Below are 25,506 nucleotides of genomic sequence, written 5' to 3'. Positions count from 1 at the left end.
CGAGGAGCATCAAGTTCTTCCCCTCTTCCTCTTCCTTTGTCTCTTGGCTTTCGTTTCCTTTTATACTCATATTCCTTCCTCTCTTTAGGGTCCACGTGTAAGCTTTACCTTCGGGGAAGAGGACTTGTCCTATCAGCCCATACCTCAAGTGGTTGGGAGTAAACGTAAAGGTTGAATAGTATGGTCAAGAATAGGGGTTTGTCAGGCACAGAGTTCTCTACTACAGTATTGGCAGTCTTTTCACTTATCTTATCTGTGCATTAAACTCATCCTTGACAATAGGTCTCCTCAGATCAGGCCCTGGGCCTTGTTATAGAGCGGGCTTGGGCCATGAATTTTCTGGCCCACAACGACATTTAAAAAAAAAATTCTTTGAATTCATATAATGACACAAAAGATTATATACTTGGAAGCTATCTACCATGTACCGCCTCCAAAAAATTAGTGTTACTTGAGCTATTGGGTATGCACATTTGTTTTTTTGTTTTGTTTTTAAGCTAATGAAAAAGAAACAGTAGTATTGCTTGAACTATTGGGAATGCACATTTGTTATTTAACTAAAGAAAAAAAAAGTTGGGTCATGCTAACTAGTGCCTCAAGGGAATTGGTTAGCAATCCATTTTGTGAAAGTTTTGATTTTATGGGAAATAAAAAAAAATTGTCAAAACATTAATTTTTTTTTTTTCTATAAAAACTTTTTTTAAATGAATTATTAATTAATGCCTTAAGGGCATTTGTTAACATTTTCCAAAAAAGTTTTACTTGAGCTGTTGGATATGCATAATTGCATATACACATCCAAATTCTATGACATTTGAGTGAAACTTTAGGTTTATTATGCACTTTCGTGTTAGAACCTCATTTTTTCTCTTGTATTTATGTTTACTTTTAAAATATAAATAAATAAATTCCATGACATAGCTAAAATGAGAACCGATTATCATTTGAGGAGCTGCTAGCTAAAAGAAAAACTTGTCCGAAAATAAGATTACTTGAAACTAGTTTGATATAGCATGACTGCTTTCGAAAAAAACAAAAAAAACAAAAAAAAAAGTTTGATATAGCATGACTAAAAAGTGTACAGCCTAAAAACAATGACGCGTAGAACATTGAAAAAAAAAATATATATATACATATATATATATATATATATATCACATTTCCATCCTCAAATGGAAGAAGCCCATAAAGCAAAATAAAATTGTAGGGACTTGGGAGGAAGATTCTTTAAGATTGATGGAAATAGGACGTTGGGTTAGTATATTGCATTGCGCGTTGTCAGAAGAAAAGTGAGAAAATTAAGCTGGCATTATTATTGTTTTTGTCTTCATTTCAACTCCGTAGTCTTTACTTTCTTTCAAAAATGAAAAGGCACGGGACAACTTTCTTTACTTTCATCAGTGGTGATTTCATGAATTTTTTTTAGGGTATTCCTTGGGTACGTGGGTTTCTTATAAAATATTTATCCATAATTTTAGTAAAAGAATAAACAATAAACTATAAGTTCATTTGAAATATTAATAAAATTATTAATTGTTGTTGTTTAGTTGTTTCATCAATTTGTTTATCTTTTATAAACTATAATTTGTTATATTGTTGTTTTATTAATTATAAAATTATTAATTGTTGTTTAGCATAACATAATTTAATTTGTTTGTCTTTTATAATGTATTGGTTAATTAAATTATTAATTATTATCTATTAGTTGCTTCCCCCAATTAATTATTGGTTAATTAAATTATTGTTTATTAGTTGCACTAGCACACACCCCATGTGTATTTATTTCTCCCAATTAAAATATCTCACCCTAGCCCTATGCCCCCATCCACCCCCCACCATGGTTTTAAAAACCGGTATGGTAAAAGAACCGAAAAAGGGACTTGTTACTGGTTTTCTGGTTAGACCGAAGTCCGACCGGTGGTCAAACCAATGACATCATAAATAATTTAATTAATAAATAAATAATTATAAAAAATAATAAAATTAAATAAATAAGAATATAGCTACTGATATTTACTAAAAAAAGATATAAAATTTTAGAAGTATTTTCATGTTAAATTTAACTCAAATTAAAAGAAAAATAAATTATCATTTTTTTAGAGGAAGAAAAAGAAGTTAACCTAAACAAACTACCCAAAAAAAAAAAAAAAGGTTATGGCTTTAAAGTTTTATAATCGTATATAATTTTCAGTATTTCTAACAAAACCATTATTTAATTTAAAAATATTTATCTATGTTAGTATAATTTCACATCTAAATATTTCTTCTAAAAAAATTGTATTTATTATAAAAATATATTATGCTTGTCTTGAATATTGCAATAACCTTACTGGTGTACGAAGTGCAAATAATTCAGATTCTTGGCCTTTGATTGACCCCTCAAACCCACATAAGCCATATCACAAACGTATTTCTCATCCAAAAAAAAAGTAAAGTGGTCTGCCTCCCCACCTATGCATCAACGTGGCCAAAGGATATCCATTCACATTTATACCAAACTTTTTAAAAGGATTGTCCTCTCCTCTCCTTATCCAAAAAGTCTAAACAAATGGCTCAAATCTCTCTCTCACTCTGAAGAAGAAGCAGCGGCAGAGCTGTAGTTTCCTCTCTTTCTCTGTTTCCTCCAAAGCCTAGTTCGGCTCCTCGCCTAAATTAAGAGATATTTCTTATTTCATAATCATTTTCTCACATATTCTCACATATTCTCTGTTACTTTTTTTTTTTTTTTTTAGATTCTTTGTTACCATTTTTTTTTTTTTTTAAGATTTTAGTTCAAAGTTTGTTTGGCATAAAAAAAGTTTGAGGGTGTTCCTCATTTTTTTTTTTTAAGGGTAGATAAATAAAAAATTTTAAATTATTACATATAATTTTTTTTGTCTTCAGAGGTCAGGGTGTTCCTGGGAACACCCTGAACCAAACGTAGCGTCGCCACTTCACATCTTTGGTCTTTTACCTTCTCCTCCTCTTTTTACATCTTCTTAATCTTTCTCATACCAATGGCTTCCTCTTCTTCTTCTTTTTCTTCTATTTCTTCCACTCACCAATGGAATTATGATGTTTTTTTAAGCTTTAGAGGTGAAGATACCCGCGATGATTTTACAAGCCATTTACATAATACTTTTTGTGACAAGGGTTTTGACACCTTCGTTGATAATGACCTTCCAAGAGGAGGAGAAATTTCAATTGAACTTCTTGAAGCCATTGAATCATCAAAAGTTTCAATCATTGTGTTCTCTGAAAACTATGCTTCTTCTACTTGGTGTTTGGATGAACTTGTCAAGATTCTTGAGTGTAAAAAAAATATTGGCCAATTAGTTGTACCTGTTTTTTACAAAGTGGATCCATCAGAAGTACGTGGTCAAAAGAGAGAGTTTGGGGTGGCCTTAACAGAACATGAAGAAAAATTCAAAAATAATATTGACAAGGTGCAGAATTGGAGAATGGCTTTAAAGGAAGTTAGTGGTTTGTCTGGATGGCACTATAAGAATGGGTATGTAATTCATGACTTGTCTTAAGCTTTCATATGTTTCGTAATTTCAGGGTTTGTTACTTTGTTTGGTAATTCTGGTAATGTTATTTAAGTATCGTGAAAATACGTGTACTTAAAAAAAAATGTTATAAAAATATTTGTTGTGTTATTTAAACAACGTAAACTTTTGTTCAAACAACATTGTCAAACATCCCCTAAATTTCTAAAGGTTTATTATAACTCATAACCACTGCATGCAAATCATGAAAGAATTCTATTTTGTAGCGGTGGAGACAAAAGTATTCTCCAAAATTATTAAGTAAACTTGAACAACTTTTCTTGTTCCTAAACTTTGTTAAGTAAATATTCGTAGCTAAAACTATGTGGCTGCATTCTATGATCACATTATTGGGAGGTAATATCTATTTTTCAGTATCAAATCTTTGAGTCTATTAGGGAAAAAGTATTTTATATATCAAATACATGTAATATCTGTCTAAAAAGCGTTACTAAAAAGTCGACCCAATTTGATACTATTGAGGCCCCCGTGGGTAGCCCACTAACACAATTGATTTGACTGTGAGCTAATTTTTCTGTCAATAGGTGTCCACTTGGCCCACTAGTGTGGCCCAGAAGCCTACACCTCTAGCTCTGTCCATCGCCAATAATTTATAAGCAATTTTTTGGGGAGGGAAAGGGGGTGGTTTGGAACTTTATATAAGATAGGATTGATTCTTGAGGCCACTTGACCAGTAAGATACTTAAGTGGTTATATTAAGTTATGCATTATATATAAATATATATTTTGTAGTTTAAATTTTTTTTTTAAAAAAAATTATGGACATTTGGCATTGGTAGTAAAATGTATGTGACAAGTTTATATATATATATATATATATATATGACATAAAGTTGTGTGATATTTATAAATGGATTGAAAACTACAAATGATAGACCTTGTGTAAGGGGCAACCTAGTTGGATATTTAAGTTTGAGTAGTAACTTATGGATCTTGTAACACTTTTTTTTTCTAAAAATATGCATTAGCGATGGATGGCTTGCCCATAACTTACTTATACCTTGAAATCTAAATATTAAAAATTATAAAATTAATAAGCTAATTATGCAACCAACTTAAAGATTGTGAATCTTCTCAAAAAAAAAAAACCTTAAAAATTGTGAATCATAAACTACTTTTAAATTGCATTTATCATAATTAATATCTTTTAATTATTTCAAATTCAGACTTTTCAAAAATAAATAAGAGAGTAAAAAAATTATCATAGAATAATAGTGTTAAAATATGCAAGTCATAAAAATTCAAATTTATATAAAATGAATATCGTTGGACATATTTAAATATAAAAAAATGTAGCAATAATTAAAAAAATGAATAATATATAGTTTCTAGTTTTTTGTTTTTTAGTTTTCATTTGTTTGTGCGTGTGTTTAAACTGAAACAATAAGAGCTCGTTTGGTACATGTGTTTAAACAACAGTTTTTAATTTTTTTGAAAATACATATGAATGAAAAATTATGTGAAAAAATGTGTAATATTATTTAAATACTGAAAATATGTATTTAAAATAGTATACCCAACAGAAACTAAAGGTCTCAAACTCAGAGATAAGGAAATCCCAGAAGACTATAAAAGCCAAATTTTCCCTTCTACTTGCTTTTTTGGCACTTTTTCACAAAAAGACAAACCAGAGAGACATGTTTGCTTCTGGAAGATGAGCGTTTTTAAAAGGGATTTTCAAATTTATATGTGGAGGATTATGTTTTCTAAGCACTTTATTTAAGTAATTTTCACATGACATAAAAGAAAATGGAAAAATACCCTCTACACAGTTACATATTACGTTATCTTTTGATTCCTATAATAATATTTTCTCTACAAAGTTACCAAACATCCTTAAGGGGGAAATGCAAATGGCCAAATATTTAAGAGGTAGGAACTGCAAATAAATGTGTCGAATTTTTAATATTCAAAATTTCAAATTTCATAACTTTAAACTCAAAACCTTTTATTGAAAATAACTTTTAACTTTTCTGATGTGGTCAAAGGAAAAATGAAAATCTTGACATGATATATTATAATGATATCTCCTAATCAATGTCGAATTTTATAAAAAAATATTTACAATGTTATATACTTTTAAGGTCATTTACGCAACCAAATAACCCTTTGATAGTTGGAAATGAAATCTAATATAGAATATACTCTCATGTTAATTTAAAATAAAAATCATCATACATCTTTGAAAAATCAAGTCATACATAGAATATTTTAAAATTTTGGAGTATAAGATCATATTGTTAATATTTCTCTAAGTTAATTTAATTTTTATGTATTCTAATGATTTTTTTGGAATTTTTTATATTCAAATTAATTTTTTAACTTCTTATATTACTAGTGAAAGTCTTATGTGTTGCACAGTTTTAGTCATAAATTTTCTTTATATATTTTTTTGGGAAACAATAACTAAATGAATTATTATTACATAATTTTATAACTTGTATCTAACTAAATAAATTACTATTATTTTAATAACTTGTAATGAATTGCTCATAAAATGTATAATTTTGTATATTTATCCTTATATATAGTATATCTAATTACAATGATTAATAAAAACTTTTAATTTTTTTTTAATAATTCCTTATTTATTTATGAAGAGGTGGATTGGAACTCTAGTAGTTAAATTGTTTCTGATACTTGCATGAATGAGGTTATCCTAAAAGAATTAATTCCAAATTTAAAATTAAAAAATCAATTGTGCTTATACTTAAAAGAAATTTAATTTTTATGTTTTATTTTGATATTTAAATCATCTGTTTTAATGCTTATTTTGTTCAAATGGTTATATCACCCACTTAATTGTAAGATTGACATATGTAGTATTCACATATAACATTCTAACTTACTAAGAAATAAATAAAAATGTAACACCCTAACTCATAGTAATGTCTCTAATTGTATTGTGTTTTAGCCTTTAAGAACGCATATATTAATTCCAATCAAGATTTATAAGCCCAACTTTTATTATATAGTATATGATATGATTATTTATTTATTTTTTTACTGATTTGAAATATATATGTAAAGTCAACTTAGTTTATGAGGAAACTTAAGTGTAGCAAATTCATCCGTGTTGTTTATTTATTTATATACTATACATGCAGCTCTCTCTCCCATGTAGGAGTTTTTTTCTCTCTCGTCATGAAGCGAGCCCTCTCTCCCTTAGGTGTCTATGCTTAAGGGTCTTTTCTTATCCTTTCTAATCTCTGTTCTCTCTTTCTTTTTTCTGTTTCTCTCAATCTCCACTGTTCACTACACAAAATGGAGCATACAATCATTGACAGCCTGAAAAATCTACAGTTAACTAAAGAAGAGGAGGAAGACATTTTTATCTCTTCTAACAGTACACCTGACTTGATGGAAGAATGTACTTTGAGTTTGTTTGGAAAGTTATTGGCAGATCGCAATCAAAATCAAAGAGCTCTTAAGAACACATTGAGAACGGCGTGGAAGTTGGGCTCTGATCTTAGAATAGTTGAGGTTGGTAATAATGTTTTGCAATTCAAATTCAGCTCAATGTACCAGCTAGAGTGGGTGGAGAGGAGTGGACCTTGGAATTTTGAAAACAATCTCTTGCTCTTGTGTCGGTGGAGGAGAGGCTTATCATTAGCCAACCTGGTTTTCACTCATGCTCCATTCTGGGTCCAAGTGTGGGGCTTACCATTTGAGCATATGACTGAAGAAGCTGGTAGAGATATTGGTGGTAAAATAGGAAGAGTCATTGAGGTGGATAAACGGTCTTGGCAAGCAGACCAAGCAAAATTCATGCGGGTGAGGGTTGATTTGCTGATTGAGAAACCTTTAAGAAGGGGTGGATATGTTACTAATATGGATGGAGAAAGGTGTTGGGTTTCATTCAAATATGAGAGGTTGCCCACCTTTTGCTTCACTTGTGGAAAAATTGGACATGATGAAAAGCATTGTGGGATAGAGATGGAGAAGCAACCTTTGGAACGGCAATATGGAGAGTGGATGATGGCAGGGAGTGCTTCGAAAGGAGCTAATGAAGGGTCCAAAGGTGCTGGAAGTTGGGGTTATGAGCAAAGGAGCGGTGGTGAGCCCTGGAAAATGGCTCAAGCCACGGTGGCAGAGAGGGTGGTTGCCGGTCAGAATGATAAGGGAAAAAGCTGCAGTATGGGCGGACAAAGCAGTCCCGAGGAAAAGGAAAAATTTGAAAAAGGGAGGCATGATGTGAAGTATGACAAGGGTGCAGCAAACTATCAGAGTAGATGGGACAACAATGAGGCTGAGAAGCACGAATTCAGCAAAAGTATGGGGTCCAGCTCTTTACAAAAACCAACTAAAGAGATAACTAAAGTGGAGTTAGTCAAAGAGCTGTTAAAAACGGATGAGATGGAACTGCCTATAATGGGCCGGTTATTAAAGCCCAACAAAGAGGAGCTAGAAGTCACTAATCTGCCTAAGCCTATGCCAAATAAGGAGAATTCTAATCCTCCTAAGCCCATGCTGAATAAGGAGAATGAAGAGAGTGGGGCTGTGCTTATTGGCCCAAGTAAAAGGAAAAAAGGGCTGGGCAAAGTTAACATTAAAAAGTCAGCTAGGGAGATTGGAAAAGCCCAAAGCACTGGTATGAATACTTAGGTGATCTCAGTGGGAAATAAGAGACGTGAGGACACAGAGGAGCTAGCAGCAAGTGAAGGGCGACTCTCCAAGAAAAGCTCCGATGGTGAAGGTAAGGAAGCAATTTTTTTTCTGTGATGAAATGGCGGTGGCTGCTAGGCAGCACCGCCAAGAGCAATGATAGCCTTAGGATGGAACTGCCGGGGGCTGGGGAACCTCCGGTCAATTCGAGTGTTGGGCGAATTAGTCCGACGGTGGGATCCCAAAATTATTTTTCTTTCAGAAACTAAAATTAGGAAGAAAGCTATGGAAAAAGTAATGGAAAAAATAAATTTTGTAAATGGGCTTATTGTTCCTCGGAGAGGCAGAGGTGGGGGTTTAGCTTTGCTGTGGAAGAGAGAAATAAATTTGGAAATTATGGGCTATTCTAGGAGTTTTATTGATGCAATTATTACAGAGCAAGATTTAGGTTTCAGGTGGAGAATTACAGGGTTCTATGGGAATCCAGAGACACACAGAAGGAAGGAGTCCTGGGAAGAGCTTAAGGTTTTGCACAGAAAATTTAATCTCCCTTGGTTGTGCTATGGTGATTTTAATGAAATTCTGTCTGGGGAAGAGAAGTTGGGGGGGGGGGGGGGGGGAGGTTCCAAGGCCCCAAAGGCAAATGGACGGATTTAGGGAGGTGGTCAATATTTGTGGTTTTAAAGACCTGGGATATACTGGCCCGGACTTTACGTGGTGTAATATGCAGGAAGGGGAAAATCGTGTATATCTGAGACTTGATAGAGCCCTTGCCACTAATGACTGGATCAATCATTTTAATGGAACAAGAGTCCTCCATTTGGTAGACTCAACTTCTGATCATTGTGCTCTGTTGATTGCCGACTCCTTGGCAGTTCAGCCTTCTCGAAAGCGTAGGTTCCATTTTGAGGAAATGTGGACAAAAAAAGAGGAGTGTAAGGAAATTATAAGAAATGCTTGGGTAGGAGGTTTACACCAAGGTACACCGGAAAGCATAACTACATGTCTTCAAAACTGTGCAGCAGATTTGGAGAGGTGGAACAAGTCGGTTTTTGGTTATGTGCCCAAGCAAATTCAGTGCAAAAGGAAAGCTCTCAATGTTTTGACTCTCCAAGATAGAAACGGAGTCATGGGAAAGGAGATAAACAGTTTGCAAAGGGAGATTAATGATCTGCTTGATTGTGAGGAGAATTTATGGCATCAGAGGTCAAGAATTCTCTGGTATGGGCTAGGGGATCGCAACACAAAATTTTTTCACTCAAGGGCTTCGCAGAGGAGGAAGAAAAATTCTATTAGCGGCATTTGGGATGAGTATGGGAGTTGGTGCGATACAAATGAGAGTATTGCGGCAGCGGCTATCTCCTATTTTGAGACATTGTTCACTACCGCTCACCCTAGTCGAATGTCGGAAGTCACAGACACGATCCCCACCAGAGTAACTGATGAGATGAACCAGAAATTGATTTCAACATTCACAAGGGATGAGGTGGAGGCCGCTCTGAAACAAATGCACCCCATAAAAGCTCCTGGACCGGACGGTATGCCTGCTATCTTTTTTCAAAAATATTGGGATGTGGTAGGGAGTGATATTATGTGTATGGTTCTGAATGTGTTAAATTCCAATATGTCTATTGCTGATATTAATAGAACCAACATTACTTTAATTCCAAAAATTAATAGTCCTTCCAGGATGTCTGATTTTAGGCCGATAAGCTTATGCAATGTAGTTTACAAACTGGTTTCTAAAATACTAGCTAACCGTCTAAAAATTATCCTTCCTCATATTATATCCGAAAACCAAAGCGCTTTCCTATCGGAAAGGCTCATCACTGATAATGTATTAGTGGCTTTCGAGTTGATGCATTATCTTGAGCATAAAAAAGAGGGGAAGGAAAATTTTATGGCGGTCAAGCTCGATATGAGCAAGGCCTATGATCGTGTGGAGTGGGGCTTCATTGAGAAAGTTATGGAAAAAATGGGCTTTCATGAAAATTGGATTAAACTTATTATGAAGTGCATTACTACTGTCTCATATTTAGTGATTATCAATGGAGCTGTGCATGGTAGCATTTTCCCTACTAGGGGTCTCCGACAAGGAGACCCTTTATCTCCTTACCTGTTCCTCTTATGTGCAGATGGTTTCTCATCTTTAATTAAAGATGCAGCTAGGAATCAATCATTGAGCGGAATCTCCATTTGTAGGGGATGCCCTATGGTGACCCATTTATTTTTTGCGGACGACAGTTTACTGTTCTGCAAAGCTAATGACCAGGAGTGCCATAAACTCATTGAGATCCTTGAGCTTTAGGAAGCTGCCTCTGGTCAGAAAGTAAATGCTGAGAAGTCCTCTGTATTTTTTAGTCAAAACACTCCCCATGGAAAAAAGTGTGTAGTGCTGAACATCCTTGGCCCAATGCAAGACACTAGGCATGGTAAATATTTGGGTCTGCCGTCCATTATTGGTAGATCCAAAATTGAGGTGTTTGCAGATTTAAAGGAGAAAGTTGGGAGGAAGCAAGCGGGTTGGAAGGGGAAATTATTGTCCATTGGGGGAAAGGAGATCCTGATTAGGGCCGTGGCGCAAGCGGTCCCCACCTACACTATGAGTTGTTTCTTAATCCTAAAAGGGTTGTGCGAGGAGATTGAAGGAATGATAAGGAAATTTTGGTGGGGGCAAAGGCAAGATGAGTCAAAGATTGCTTGGGTGAGTTGGGAAAAAATGTGTAGAGCAAAGTCAAATGGGGGTATGGGCTTTCGAAATTTACAAGCCTTTAACCTAGCTTTGCTTGCAAAGCAAGGATGGAGACTCTTGTCAAACCCGGATTCCCTTTGCGCCAAAGTCTTTAAAGCTAGATACTTCCCGAATGGAGACGTTTTAAACTCAAAGTTGGGATGCAGCCCCTCTTATACTTGGAGAAGTATTTTTAAGGGTCTAGAAGTGATTCGGAAGGGTACCCGATGGAGAGTAGGCAACGGGAGGCTCATCCATATTTGGGAAGACAAATGGCTTCCTACCCCAACAACTTATAAGGTAATTTCTCCTCCCCAACCTCTTGATGATTTCCCTATGGTTTCGGCCTTAATTGATGAGGATTCTAGAAGATGGAAGGTTGATACCTTGAAATCTTTATTCCTTCCCTTTGAGGTTGAAACAATTCTCAATATTCCGTTGAGCTATGGCCTTCCGGAGGACAAAATCATTTGGGTAGGGAACAAAAGGGGGGAATTCTCAGTGAAAAGTGCGTACTATGTAGCCCTCTCTGCGATTAATTCTTCAGACTGCGGGGAGAGTTCTTATGGCGACCTTAGAACCCCTCTTTGGAAGCGGATTTGGCAGTTAAAAATTCCCCCAAAAATTAGAATTTTCTGTTGGAAGGCTTGTGTTAATGCCTTACCAACTATATTAAATTTAAGAAGAAGGGGGGTGAATACGGATGGAATGTGTCCCGTGTGTGGGCAGGAGGGTGAGTCTATTTACCATGCTCTTTTCAAGTGTGTTGGTGCAAAGAATGTTTGGGAGTTGTGGAAGGAGTGCCCAATGGAGATAGGGGCTGCAAACATGGATTTTTCAGATTTAGCTTTAAAGATGCTAGAGTGTGGCACTTTGAGAGACATGGAGCTATTGGTTGTGGTGGCTTGGGCAATTTGGTGTAGTAGAAACTTGAGAGTTTTTGAGATGGTTTGTCAGGGGGCAGATCAAGTATGGAATCATGCTATTAGTATGCTTTTTGATTTCAGAGAGGCTATGAAATTTTGTAGGCTGGGTCCTTTGGCCTGTGAGGTTAGCTGGAAAAAACCTCAAGCTGGGGTCTTCAAGATAAACACTGATGGAGCTACGGGAGGTGATGGTAGGCGGTCAAGCATAGGAGTGGTCATTAGGGACTCTAGAGGAGAGGTGGCTGCTGCTCTCTGCAGAGTTCTTCCTGGCTGCTTCTCGGTGGACGAGACGGAGGCATTGGCTATAGAGGCTGGAATCATGCTTACAAGAGAATTGGACCTGCATCAAGTCATTGTGGAATCGGATTCTCTTTCAGTTGTTCATCGAATTTTAGCAAAAGATTTCAGCGGAGGTCTAGGCCATATTGTCCTTGGTATTTCAGGTTTCCTTGAAGGTTTTCTTAGTTGGCAAGTTCGGCACTTGAAAAGGGATTTCAACAGGGTTGCTCATGAGTTGGCTCACTTTGCAAAATGTAATAATATTAGCCAGGTTTGGAGGGGTGTGTCTCCCCCTGTTGTGAGAAATTTGGTTCATCTGGAATGTTTGTAGTGGGCTGGTTTTCTGCTCTCTATTGTAGTTCAGTTTCTGGTCTTTGTAAGCTTCCCTGTTATCAAAAAAAAAAAAAAAAAAAACTTAAGTGTAGCAATGTAGCTCATATACTTGCACGTTATGCACAATATGTGGAAAATGAAATAGTGTGGTTAGAAGAACTGAAGAAGTACTGGATTGTATTGCAAATGCAACCCAAAAAGATATGTTGTAATTAGGCTTTAGTTGTAATAAAAAAACAGTAAGTATTTTCCTTATAAAAAAAAATTAAAAAAAAAAAAACTCTAATACTCTGTTCAAAAATGTTAATTGAAACCAAGCAACCAAAAAAAGAAGAAGTAAATTATAACTTACATTGACATTACATAATTTGTGGTAATCAAAATTTTTTTTATAACAAACTACGTAACTTTTCATCTATTAATAACTTTTCTCTTTAATATTGGATTATTCAATAGTTGTCTGACATGAAAGAAGTGATCATTTAATTTTTCTCAAAGTCCCAAAGACCTCCCATAAAAAATAAAAAATAAAACAAATTCTATGATGTAGGAGTATTTTTGTGTGTTGGCTGTTAAATTTGACTTTTTAACATTTTTAGCATTCTTGATAAGAATGCTCTTTAGGGGATGAATTTAACCCCTTCCAACTCTGCTGTTTGAATCTTATACTCCAGAATTAAGGTAGTTAGGCTATGAACATTAGTGTTAGAAATAGAATTATTTTATCTTAAAAGTTAATTTAGACCTAGCAAACCCAGGTCTGAGTCGTCAGACGAGTAAGGGTCAAATCAGGTACGGGTAAAGCATGGATCAAACTAAAACATGTTTCTATTCCTATAACATTTTTATGGTTTTTGATGCATCGGATCAATCTGGTATCCATATATTTTCAAGTAGGAAAAAGAAGTTGAACGTATTTTTTAACATCTTTCTTTCTTATTTTTTACAAATAAAATAAAATAAAATACTAAAAAGTAAATTTTTTTTAGTAATATATAAATCATTAATTTTACATTCTGGCAACTAAATCTAATAATCTTCTAATCCAAAATTTTCACAAAGGAAGAAATTAAAATGCATAAATTTTTTATGCATGAACCATTAAATAAAGTTAAATCTTCTATAATTTTTTTCGTATATTTCCTTAAAAATAAAAGAAAAATTATAATACTTAAAAATAAACTTTTTGTAATATATAAATCATTAATTTAACCGTCTGGTAATTAAATATAATAAATTTCTAATCAAATAAATCCTCAAATGAAGAAAATAAAATGCGTACATTTTTTTATTTATGAAACATTAAATAAAGTTAAATCATTTATAAAGAAGAAATAAATATATAGAGAGGTTGAAGAATAAAATCTAATATGTTAGGCAAAGAAAGGAGTAAATAATTTATGATAAAATCTAAATGATAAACTTACTGGAAAAAAAAAAAAAACACTTAATGTTAGTAGTCAACCTGTCATTGAAAAAAAAAAATATATATATATATATATATATTTTTGAGAAAGTGAAAATATTTATGTAGGGAATCGATTCGTGACGACCCCAAAATGACATTGGGCTCGTACGTAAAGAGGACCCAAACAATATCATTTGTAGAGCGTGGGTTTGAAAGGTTATGCCTTGGTCACCGGACGATGATTTGGGTTGGCTCTGGTTAGTGAATCTCGTCCAAGGAGTGTGGAGAGATTTGTGCTCTTGTTATTCTCCTTATTTCTAGGACACCATGGTTGGGAGGACTGGTTGTCCCCCCCCCCCCCCTCTCACACTGCCTCTCTTAACCTTTTATATGGACATTTACCCTCTCATCAGCGTCCACGTGTAAGCTCAATTTCCTAGGATTTACGACTTGTTCTGTCAGCCCATACCTAGAGTGGTTGGGGGGGGGGGGGGTGGTTGCAAAAGCTGAAGAGTATGGTCCCGTCAGGTGCATAATGCTTTATTGCAGTACTGGCAGCCTTTTACTTAGGCTGTTTCTGCACTATGCTCACTCTTCCTTTTAGGGGCATTATGGGATGCCGAGCACAAGTTCGTCCTCGGCCATTTTCTTAGGCCGTCCTGGACTCCCATGGTGCGTCCTCGGCCTTACCTCTCCTCGGCACAGGCCTTGAGCCTTAACATGAAATGGACCGGGGTCATAAATTCGCTGACCCTACAATAGCCTCTCAAAATCCTGCTGTCCGACCTCTTGGTCGGAGAGGAGGATTTTGGTGATGCCACGTCTTTATACAGTCTGCTTAGTTCTGCCCTTCATCAATGTGGGTGTCTCTTCATCTACCCAGGACACACGCCGGACTACGAGACATTCTTCTATATCCACTCACGATGCGCTCCTGCCGTTTCAATGTTCGAGACGCGTCTTTAATGATTTACTTTTACGAGACCATTCAAATTCGACGGTTATTGACGGCGCTGGGAAGTGGAGTGGGTATATTCGCGTTTACAGATCTTCTTGAACATTTGGATAGATTAAATGCCACCCATCTTGCCCTTCATATAAGAAGAAAAGTAAGAGGTTACTTCCCTCACACAGAGATCCCTTAATCCCTCTAAAGTCTTAAACCCCTAGCTTCACCCAAAGTTTCCCTCATCCGTTCACTCACACCTAGAATTGTGATATGTCTGAGGTAGGAGCGGGGATGAAGAGACCATATCCCTCCCAGAAACGTTATGTTCTTCCGAAATTTAAAATGGCTCGGTCAGAGCAGGGTTGGCAGAGACTCAAGATACCTCTCATCCCCCCTTCAGCCAAAATCCGAAGCAGGGGCTCGTCGTGTCAAGTTTTTGGTGCGACTGAGTTGGGGTCACCCATTATCAGTACCAGCCGCTCTCTCATGAGCATAACTAGTATGGCACCACCGTGTTAGGAGTCAGGGCTGACGCAAGGACAAAGTGTCCCTGCTTCTTCCTTTCTTTCTTTACTGGTGCCTCCTTTTACCTCCCCTTCTTCTTCTTTCCCATCACCAGATCCATCCTGGTGCTTTTACTTCTTCCTCTTCTTCTCCTCTTCCATCGAAGGAGGTTCTCCTCTCAATATGGTTGCTACTGGAGTAGAGTTTAGAAATACTTTGGAGCAGAGTTTAGAAAGACTTCTGGTTGTTTGTTGTTGTTGTTGTTGTTTTTTATTTATTTATTATTATTATTGTTTTTGTAATTCGTTTTCTGTATAGGCTTGTTTAAGCCCTTCATTGTACGCTGTAATACCTCTTTATATTAATAAAAGTCAACATTGCTTCATTTTGTGTATTCTATCTTTTTTTGCAATGGTTATGCCGTAAGTAGACGTACTACCATATGACTTCTTTTTTATTTTTATATTCTGAACGATGCTTAGGACCGAAATCTCTGTTAATAAAAAGACCTTGCTCTGCGCTTATTGAAACTATCCGGCACAATAATGCCGACTTGAACAAATGATATTTAGGGCAAAACCTTTATTTGAGAGAAAGATGTTATTTTGTACTTATTGGGCTATTCGGTTTAATAACGCCGACCTAAAAAAAACAAAACTTAGGGCCGAAACCCTTGCAAAGAAAAAGATGTTATTATGGACTTATTGGAGCCATCCGGCACAATAATGCCGACCTGAAAAAACGATACTTACCCCAAACTAGCCGAGATGACAGCTGGATGCTTGGTGCGGTGTAGGAGGTAACTATCCGAGGATGGGTGGTTCAAAAGTGGATCGTCCATGCGGGCTGCCTAGTACTAGAGTGTTTCACTGTCTTCCTGATGACTTTCATAGCCTTGGTCATTTTTTGGTATCCAGTTCGAAGACCGAGGTACGATTGTGCCGAGCTCAAATGCTCGTTTGCATCAGTTCCTTTAGAGCTGAGGCTCTGATGACAGGTCGGGATCTTCATTATGTCTAGGACTTAATCTGACTTTAGTAAATAATCTTCCCATAGGTCTGAGTAACCTAGAATTCTCCTTAAGTAATTGGTTTCCTCATAGGTTCGAGTTCGAGGACCATGCAATACCTTGGCTCTGTCCAAAATTTAGATTTTTTAAGTAGTTGGTTTCCCCATAGGTCTGAGTCCGAGGACCATGCAATGCCTTGGTTCTGTCAGGGGATTAGCCCCTCGGTCAAGGCGTAGGACGTTGATCCAACGTTGAAAGTTCCTAGAACCATCCGCGTTGCTAACGTTTCGACGCGCAGCCCCTAGTGGAACTTGATGTTAAGACACAACAACGGTCTGCTGGAAATGATGGGAGGACTTCTCGTTCCACCGCCTGGACCAACGCACAAGCCTCCCCACAGACGGTGCCAATTGTAGGGACTCGATTCGTGACGACCCCAAGATGACATTGGGCTCGTACGTAAAGAGGGCCCAAACAATATCATTTGTAGAGCGTGGATTTGAAAGGCTAGGCCTTGGTCATCGGACAGTGGTTTGGGTTGGTTCCGGTTAGTGAATCTCGTCCAAGGAGTATGGGGAGCTTTGTGCTCTTGTTATTTTCCTTATTTCTAGGACACCATGGTTGGGAGGACTGGTTGTCCCCCCCCCCCCCCCTCTCACACTGCCTCTCTTAACCTTTTATACGGGCATTTACCATCTTACCAGCGTCCACGTGTAAGCTCAATTTCCTAGAATTTTACGACTTGTCCTGTCAGCCCATACCTAGAGTGGTTGGGGGGGGGGGTGGTTGCAAAAGCTGAAGAGTATGGTCCCGTCAGGTGCAGAATGCTTTATTGCAGTACTGGCAGCCTTTTACTTGGGCTGTTTTTGCACTGTGCTCACTCTTCCTTTTAGGGGCATTATGGGATGCCGAGCACAAGTTCGTCCTCGGCCATTTCCTTAGGCCGTCCTGGACTCCTATGGTGCGTCCTCGGCCTTACCTCTCCTTGGCACAGGTCTTGAGCCTTAACATGAAATGGGCTAGGGTTATAAATTCTCTGACCCCACAATTTATACTTGAAAATTGCAAATCATGATGAGTAACGTCATTAATTCTTTTATGTACAATATCTAAAATCTAATATAATCTTAGTATACAATATAATATGGGTCAATAAAAAAATTAAATCATAAATTATCTAATAGAGTACGAATACGTTGGGTCGAGGTTTGATGCCTTGGTAGAGTCTTGTCATAATCAAGTATAGAACAAGCAAAAACATGTTACTATTTCTACTACGAAATATCCTTTATTTTTCTCAACATTTCGTGATATAGTACAAAATTTAATGATACTGCTAAAATATTTGATCAGATGTCATTTACTTTAATTAATAATATATTAAGTGTAAGTAGTAAGTCACAGAACTAAGCATCTTGAATTTAGTTCATTTCATATTAAAATTTGCAACTAGTCCAACTCAGTTTACTTGCTAAAATGTCTATAATTAATTTCCTAGCAAAAAAGAATGTACAAAATTTAAAGATACTGCTCGAATATTTAATCCACTTGACTAGTAGAATACTTAAGTGGTTGTGCTAAAGTTATGCATTATAAATATATATTTTGTAATTTGAATTTTTTTTAATAAAACGGACATTTGTCATTGGTTGAAAATGAATGTGAAAACACTGAAAAGTTTATATATATATATATATATATTTATATTTGACGTAAAGTTATTTGATATGTACAAATAGATTGAGAAATACAAATGATAGATGTGTATACAGGGACATAGCTATGTTTGGACTTGGGGGGGGGGGGGGGGGGGAGGCAATGGCCCCCCCTCGCCCTATGAGAAAAAGCAAAATATAAAATATAAAAAGCTTGGTTTCGAATATTCATGTTCCGTTTTTGTTCAATACTTCCATACTTTCACAAAAAGTACACTTTCTTTATTCAAATTTATATTAAATTTTGATTCTTTTTGTGAGTTTCTGTCTCGGTTCTAAATGATTTATGGAATTTATCTTAAAGCATTAGCATAGAATAATTGCAACTAAGTGTTTGATGAAGTTCCCCAAAGAAGCTTGGTATAAAAACACACACACACACATATATATTCTTTTATAAGTAGCTTGGATAAAAAAAACATGATTGTCTTTGGGTTAATCTAGAGGAACATTACGAAAGTTTAGGCTATAAATTTTTTTTTAAGCATTTGAGTTTGAGCGTATCTCCCCCCCCCCCCCCCCCAAAACTCGAAATCCTAGCTCTGTCCCTGTGTGTATAGGTGCCAACCTAGTTGAATATTCAGACTTTGTAGTTACTATTCTTCTTATCCTAATAGGAATAATGAACACATCAATATATAAATTATTAATTTTACAGTCTAGTAAATAAATATAATAATCTTCTAATCCAATAAATCCACAAATGAAAAAAAAAAGGCATACATTTTTTATACATGAAACATTAAATAAAGTTAAATCATCTATAAGAAGAAATAAATATATAGAGAGCTTGAAGAATAAAATATAATATATTAGGCAAAAAAAGAGTAAATAATTTATAATAAAATCTAAATGATGAACTTATGGGGAAAAAAAAACACATAACGTTAGTAGTCAACCTGTCACTGAAAATATTTATATTTGAAAAGCGCAAGTCATGATGAGTAATGTCATTAGTTCTTTTAAGTACAATATCGAAAATCTAATATAACATTTGTATACAATATAACATGGGTCATAAAATACGTTGGGTTGAGGTTTGACTTGGTAGAGTCGGGTCATAATCAAGTGTAGAACAAGCAAAAACATGTTACTATTTCTACTACTATATCCTTTATATTTCTCAAAATTTCGTGATATAGTACAAAATTTAATGATACTGCTAAAATTTTTGATTTGATGTCATTTACTTTAATTATTAATATATTAAGTGTAAGTAGTAAGGCACAGAACTAAGCATCTTGAATTTAGTTCATTTCATATTAAAATTTGCAACTATTCCAACTCAGTTACTTGCTAAAATGTGTACAATTAATTTCCTAGCAAAAAAGATTGTACAAAATTTAAAGATACTGCTCAAATATTTGAATTATATGTCATTTAATTTAATTTATAACATCTTAAAGTATAAGTAGTAAGGTACAGAACTAGGCATCTTGAGTTTAGTTCATTTCATATTAATATTAGCAACTAGTCCAACTCATTAAATGTTTCTTTTACTTTATGGTTTGCAGTGACACTGAAGCTAAATTTATCCAAACAATTGTTGAAAATATACCAAAATACACGCCAATACCTGTTGAAAAATACCTTGTTGGAGTAAAACCTCGTGCCAAGGATGTAGAATCGCTTTTAAGTATGGAGTTAGATGAAGTTCGCATAGTAGTGATTCATGGCCTTCCTGGAATAGGCAAGACTACAATTGCAAAAGCAGTTTATAACAGAATTGCTAAATATTTTCATCGAAGCAGTTTTTTAGAGTGTGTTAGAGAAACTTCGAAGACGGAGGAGGGCATTATCAAACTACAACGTCAACTTCTTAAAGAGATTTTAGGGGATGAAAAATTGAAAATTCACAGCACATCCAAAGTAATCAAATTGATAAAAAATAGACTTCGTAGTAAAAATGTTCTTTTAGTTCTTGATGATGTGGATAAATTGAAAAGAATAGAAAAATTGTTTGGAGATTTTAATTGGTTTACTTCAAGAAGCAGAGTCATTATAACAACAGCAGCAGATCCACAATTGTTAGATCCTCTTGGAAAAGTTTATACAACTTATGAGGTCAAGGAATTAGACAAACATGAAGCTCTTCAACTCTTTCAAAAACATGCCTTCCCTGGAAAGAAACCCAATGAAGATTATTTTGAACTTACAAACCAAGTTATACAGTATGCCCAAGGCCTTCCACTCGCTGTTGTAATAATAGCTCGTGATTTGTGTGGAAAAACTAAACCTAAATGGGAAAGTGCATTACATAAGTATAACGAAATTCCCAATAAAGACATTCAACAAGTACTTGAAGTAAGTTATTATGGACTGGATGGAAACGAACAAGATATTTTCCTCGATATTGCATGTTTCTTCAAGGGATGGACCAAGGATTATGTTGTAGATATATTAAATGGTTGTGATTTATTTGCAGATGATGGTATTCCAAGACTTGTTGATAAATGTCTCATTACTGTGGATCGTTATGGTAAATTGTTAATGCATGACCTAATACAAAAAATGGGTAGGGAAGTTGTTCGACAAGAATCTACACATATTCTTGGAAAACGTAGCAGGTTATGGCATCATAAAGATGCTCTTGAAGTACTAATTGGAAATAAGGTATGAGTTCTTTTTCTTCTATTTTCCCAAAAAAAAAAAAAAAAAACTTTCACTAGGTAAAAGTTATATATTTGTTCTTTTTAACATTGCATAAAATATGGAGTTTATTAGTATCATTTATGTTGAAATTTTCCAAATTATTATACTTTTTGATAAATTCTATTGTTAATTATGGTTCAATTGATGCTTTATTCAATTAGGGATCAGACAAAATTCGAGGTATAATATTGCATTCACCTCGATCGGTAAAGGTGCCACTACACACTCAAGCTTTCAAAAGGATGACAAATCTCAGGATACTTATTGTTAAAAACTTACATATTTGTAAAGCAATTCAATATTTTCCCAACGGGATAAGATTTCTTAGTTGGCCTGAATATCCATTTCCCTTGCCATCCAACTATTATCCTCAACAACTTGTTAGTCTCGATATGCCATGTAGTCGCATTGGGTTGGAACAGCTATGCAATCAGGTACAATTACTAATATTTTTTAATTAAGATTTTATTAAATTTATACTCTAAAGTTTGTTGAAGTTATTTATTTATTTATTTTTCTACAGGAGTTCCAGTTAGAAAATATGAAACATCTCAATCTCAGTGGTTGTAAATTTATAACCAAATTACCTGCTTTATGCACCCCAAACTTGGAGACATTGAATCTTTCTGATTGTGAAAATTTAGTTAAGATTCAGGGGTCGGGTGAATTTCTTCATAAGCTTAAAAGGTGGAATCTTGATTATTGCAAAAAACTTCAAAATATTCCAAACAACCTCATGTTGACATCTCTTGAAGTTCTTGAGGAATTAACCCTTTATAAATGCAAAAACCTTCGGGATCTTCCAGATGGCATTTATAAATTGCAACAGCTTCAGAAGTTGAAGACTCCTACTGCCAAATTGAGACCGACATGCAATTCTTTTGATAGCTCCTCCGGTTATGGGTTTCTGAAGTTGAGAAGACTGGTTTTCAGTTACAATACAAGCATAATTGAATTAGATCTTTTGATGAAGCCAGATTACTTCCCCGCATTGGAAGGTCTACATCTATCTAAAACCAATATTATTACCATCCCCGAAAGCATTAGCAGATTTCCTAGATTATTGATGCTTGATATTGAGAATTGCAAGCACCTTCGTGAAGTTCAAGGACTTCCACAATCGATAGGTATGGTTTATGCAGAAAATTGCCCGTTGTTGGATTACGAATCACCAAGTGGGCTAATGAATCAGGTCTCTCTCTTTCTTTTAAGTTATAAAGAAACAATTTTTGTTACTTTCTCTAAATGCTTTACGTGATTTGGTAAATGAAAAATGTTGAATTTTGTAATTGCAATGCAGGTAATAGAAATTATGGGGATTTTACCGAATGGAGTATGTGGTAATGCAAGAAGCAATGAATTAATGGATCCACAGTTCACCGATCGCTTCCCATCTGAAACCGAGGGTGCTCAATCTGAATCTGAATCTGAAGATGAGGCGATTACTCTTAGGGTATCGGGAACTGAGATTCCATGGTTCAATCATCAAAGTGTTGAAAGTAATTCCATATTGTTCTGGGTTGGTCGCAAATTTCCAAAATTGGCTCTCTATTTTGCTTTTGGAACAGTTTCCATCGCCTGTGTTTGCCATGTTGACATTTCCATCAATGGTTGTAAAAAAAGTGAGGGTCTGGACCAATTTCGAATTGATAATAATCTTCTGCGCTTATATTTTCTACCTCAACGGCTTCTGCAGTATCATTTGAATAAATCAAATCCAACTGACCAGAATTATGTTGAGATTACATATGAAACCCGTGGGCATGTTGGTCAACCCAATGCAGAGCCACCAATAAAAGCCACAAGGTGGGGGGTCCACGTAGAGTGCATCTGTCCTCCTCAAGAATATGGTATACCTAACTTACCCCTTCTAACTGCTGGACAAGATGATGATGATGTTGATTACTGGAGCGAGTTGCCATTTTATGGATCTGATGATTTGGAAGCAGAAGAAGAAGAATATCAGTCTCCTCTGGTCCTTAATGACACATCTAGGTCCTGCATGAGTTGGCTAGTTGGCCCAACCACCATGGTTTTTTCGATTTTGCTGCTCAGAAGATTCTTGATGAAACCAAGGACATTTTGATGAGCTCTGAAGGAATATGCCTCAATCAAAAAATTACATTGAAACTGTTTCTCCTCTGTCATTTCTTTTGCATTTCATGCCAAGGTATGTTTCCTTTTTAGTACCATTGTTTCATTTGCGTCTTTTACCCAATGGCGATGGGTATCATATTTTAAAAAATATTATTTGTAAGATAATTATTTTCATTTTTGTTTAATTGATCTTTTTTCGGTTAATGCAGTTGACTGGGATGGTTGCAGTTAAAGTCACTGGTATGAGTTTAGTCTTGTTTTCATTTGTATGATTTTGTGTTTTTTGATCTGATTTGTCAAATTGAGATGCATAATTTCTGCTCAGTTTACCATGTGGCCTTACCGTGGTGAGGAAAAATCTTGCAATTGTTTCCTGGTTTTATATATTCGTTTGGACTTGATTGGTTTCTTAATTAAAAAAATTATGTACATCAATTGCATAGAATCCTGACTTTTGTAGAAAATGTGTATCATTTTGAATTTTAGAAGGTACTTCGAATTTGTTTGGCTGTGTACAAGATTGTTTGAGATAAATTGTAAATGATTTGCATTACAGCATCACACCTAAATGGTCTATATAATAGTTTTCTAGGTTAGCTAGTCATTTAAGATGCTAACCAAAAATTAAAATGGCTGTGCATTTTAATGCCTTTGGTTGTATCTCTGGAAGAATATAGTTCTTATTTAATTGGTTGAAAAGCTAATTTTCAAAAATATAATCTAAAAGCACAGGTCTTTAATATTTTTGTTCTTTCTCTATTAATTAGGAACATTTGATATAGTGAGGATGGCAGGGCCATGACTTCATTATTGTTAGGATGGCAACTGTAGAGGCTGTTATAACTCTTTTATTCCATAAGTTTTCGAGTTTAAAATTATCTTTCTATCCTTTAGGATCCTCTATCCGCATTTTATAGCCAATTCTTTAAAGCTCAAACTAAATCTTCAAAGTAGTTACAAGTCACACTTTTTTCCATTAGATTACAAGACAAGCATTAACAGGAAAGTTCCAATTTCAAGTCAGTCTTATGCAAGTAGAAAGGATAGTCAGAAAATGAAAATAAGCATTTAATAGGTTAACCCACTTCTGAATTCTGCAGAAGGTTATGAGCTGTAAGCATCTCAAGCTTCATGGGCAGTCTAGCAAATTTTTTGTGGAACCTTAAATAAATTCCTTTGATGGGCCCTCTACACTAAGGTAAACTTGAAGCTTTTTTTCTGCACGTTGATGAAGTCACTTAGACCCAGACTCGGCTTAATCTGCATTAAAAATAGCTCTCCAGTGGATCGATTCAGGATGAGACACAATGTCTCCTTCAAGTTGGAAGAAATGACAAACCTTTCAAGTATTTAAAGAATTGTCTCTTGTTATGCTTCTTCTCAGGTAAATAATATCCATAGACATTTGTCCATTTAAGAATTGTCTCTTGTTTTTCCCATCTTATTGTCTTATATTTCTTTTTGATTTTATTGTTCCTTACTTTCATTGATTAGTCTCACGATGTGGCTGAAAGGATTTGATGCTCTGGGTTTCTACTAACTATAATTCTGGGGAATGATGTCATCATTTCCCATCTTATTGTTTTTTTATTTGTTTTTTTTATTATTTTATTATCCCAAAAAAAAAAAAAATCTTTTGATTTTAGTGCTTCCTTACTTTCATTAGACTCACAATATGGCTGAAAGGATTTGTTGCTTTTGATTTTGTGTTCACAAGAAATTATCTTTCTAACCTGTGTTGCAAAGCCTTTGACAGCTTCACTTGTTTAGTCACAACTCAAAATGTCCATTTAATAATATCATTGTACAGATAAAGCAGACTCTAGATAGATCTTTGTATATATATGACACGTAATGCCCCTGTAAAACCAGAAACTTATGTGTCTGCTGCTCCAATGATAATGATGACCTGGCGCTTCTTACTTGTTCTACATGCAAGTACTGGTAAGGTATTTTCTACTATGTTGGTGTTTCACTTTTTTAATCTGTTTATCAAGGTTGAGAAACCAGTCAATAATATATCATCTGCATAGTAGGTTGTTATTCCAATCTCAATTTTATCCTGTAGTCATCTGATCTTTATTTGAGGAATTTTAAGCCTCAAGACTTCACCATTGTTCTGTAGATTCCTTCCTGCCCCTCTTTTTTCCCTTGCCTACCAATTAATCTGCTAATGAACATCCCGAAAAATTTAATTGTTGTTCTACTTCTACCTTTCACAACTTTTTGTTTTCTTTGCTTTATTTTTTTTGTTCTGGTTTCACATGTTCTAGATATCTTTCATATGAACAGCTATCATTTGCGGTGCCTAGGACCAACGACAATAGATTCAAATCATGCCGAAGTGTATATATGTTGTTATTGCCAAATTTTGGAGGGTGGATCAATTTTTCAAAATAAAGGCGCTCCTATGGTATTCCTTTATTTCTTCAATGTGTTTTCCATAAGAAGCTTGTATGCTCTGTCTCACATCTTTGCTTGGTACAGAGATTTGGAGGGAAGCGTCCTGAATTACAAATGCTTTTTGAACTTCTATCTGATGCTAAAGACTTTTCTTTGTGGTAATATGTTGCACTATTGATGAGAACTACTTTTCAATTTCTGTAATTTTTTTAATTTCATAAATTATTAGGTAATACTTGATTTTTTTCCCCTTGTTGTTAAAAAAATTGGCAAAACTGATGCATCTTTAGAAGATTTTTGGAATTTCTTATGATGCTGAATGCGCATGATATAAATTATAGTCTTCT

At 35.1% G+C, this 25,506-nt stretch overlaps 1 protein-coding gene across 3 annotated transcripts; it reads left to right on the top strand.

The window, feature by feature from the left end:
• Positions 1-2,513: 2,513 nt before the first annotated feature.
• Positions 2,514-24,140, top strand: LOC126710521 (disease resistance protein RPV1-like). Of its 3 annotated transcripts, XM_050411024.1 has the most exons (8): positions 2,514-3,490; positions 19,522-20,620; positions 20,821-21,093; positions 21,183-21,851; positions 21,960-22,829; positions 22,966-22,996; positions 23,857-23,954; positions 24,032-24,075. In XM_050411024.1, the coding sequence occupies exons 1-5, from the start codon at positions 2,997-2,999 to the stop codon at positions 22,743-22,745; spliced, it is 3,321 nt and encodes a 1,106-aa protein (XP_050266981.1). In that variant the 5' UTR covers positions 2,514-2,996; the 3' UTR covers positions 22,746-22,829; positions 22,966-22,996; positions 23,857-23,954; positions 24,032-24,075. The 3 variants fall into 3 exon arrangements, with proteins under 3 accessions (XP_050266981.1, XP_050266980.1, XP_050266982.1); XM_050411023.1 differs by having other exon boundaries at positions 23,857-24,140; XM_050411025.1 differs by lacking the exons at positions 23,857-23,954; positions 24,032-24,075 and adding an exon at positions 23,524-23,839.
• Positions 24,141-25,506: the final 1,366 nt, after the last annotated feature.

Source organism: Quercus robur, chromosome 12 (assembly GCF_932294415.1).
Source record: "Quercus robur chromosome 12, dhQueRobu3.1, whole genome shotgun sequence".
NCBI classification, from domain to species: domain Eukaryota; kingdom Viridiplantae; phylum Streptophyta; class Magnoliopsida; order Fagales; family Fagaceae; genus Quercus; species Quercus robur.
The sequence above is the reverse complement of the archived record's forward strand: the minus strand, read 5'-3'. Positions and strand labels throughout refer to the sequence as shown.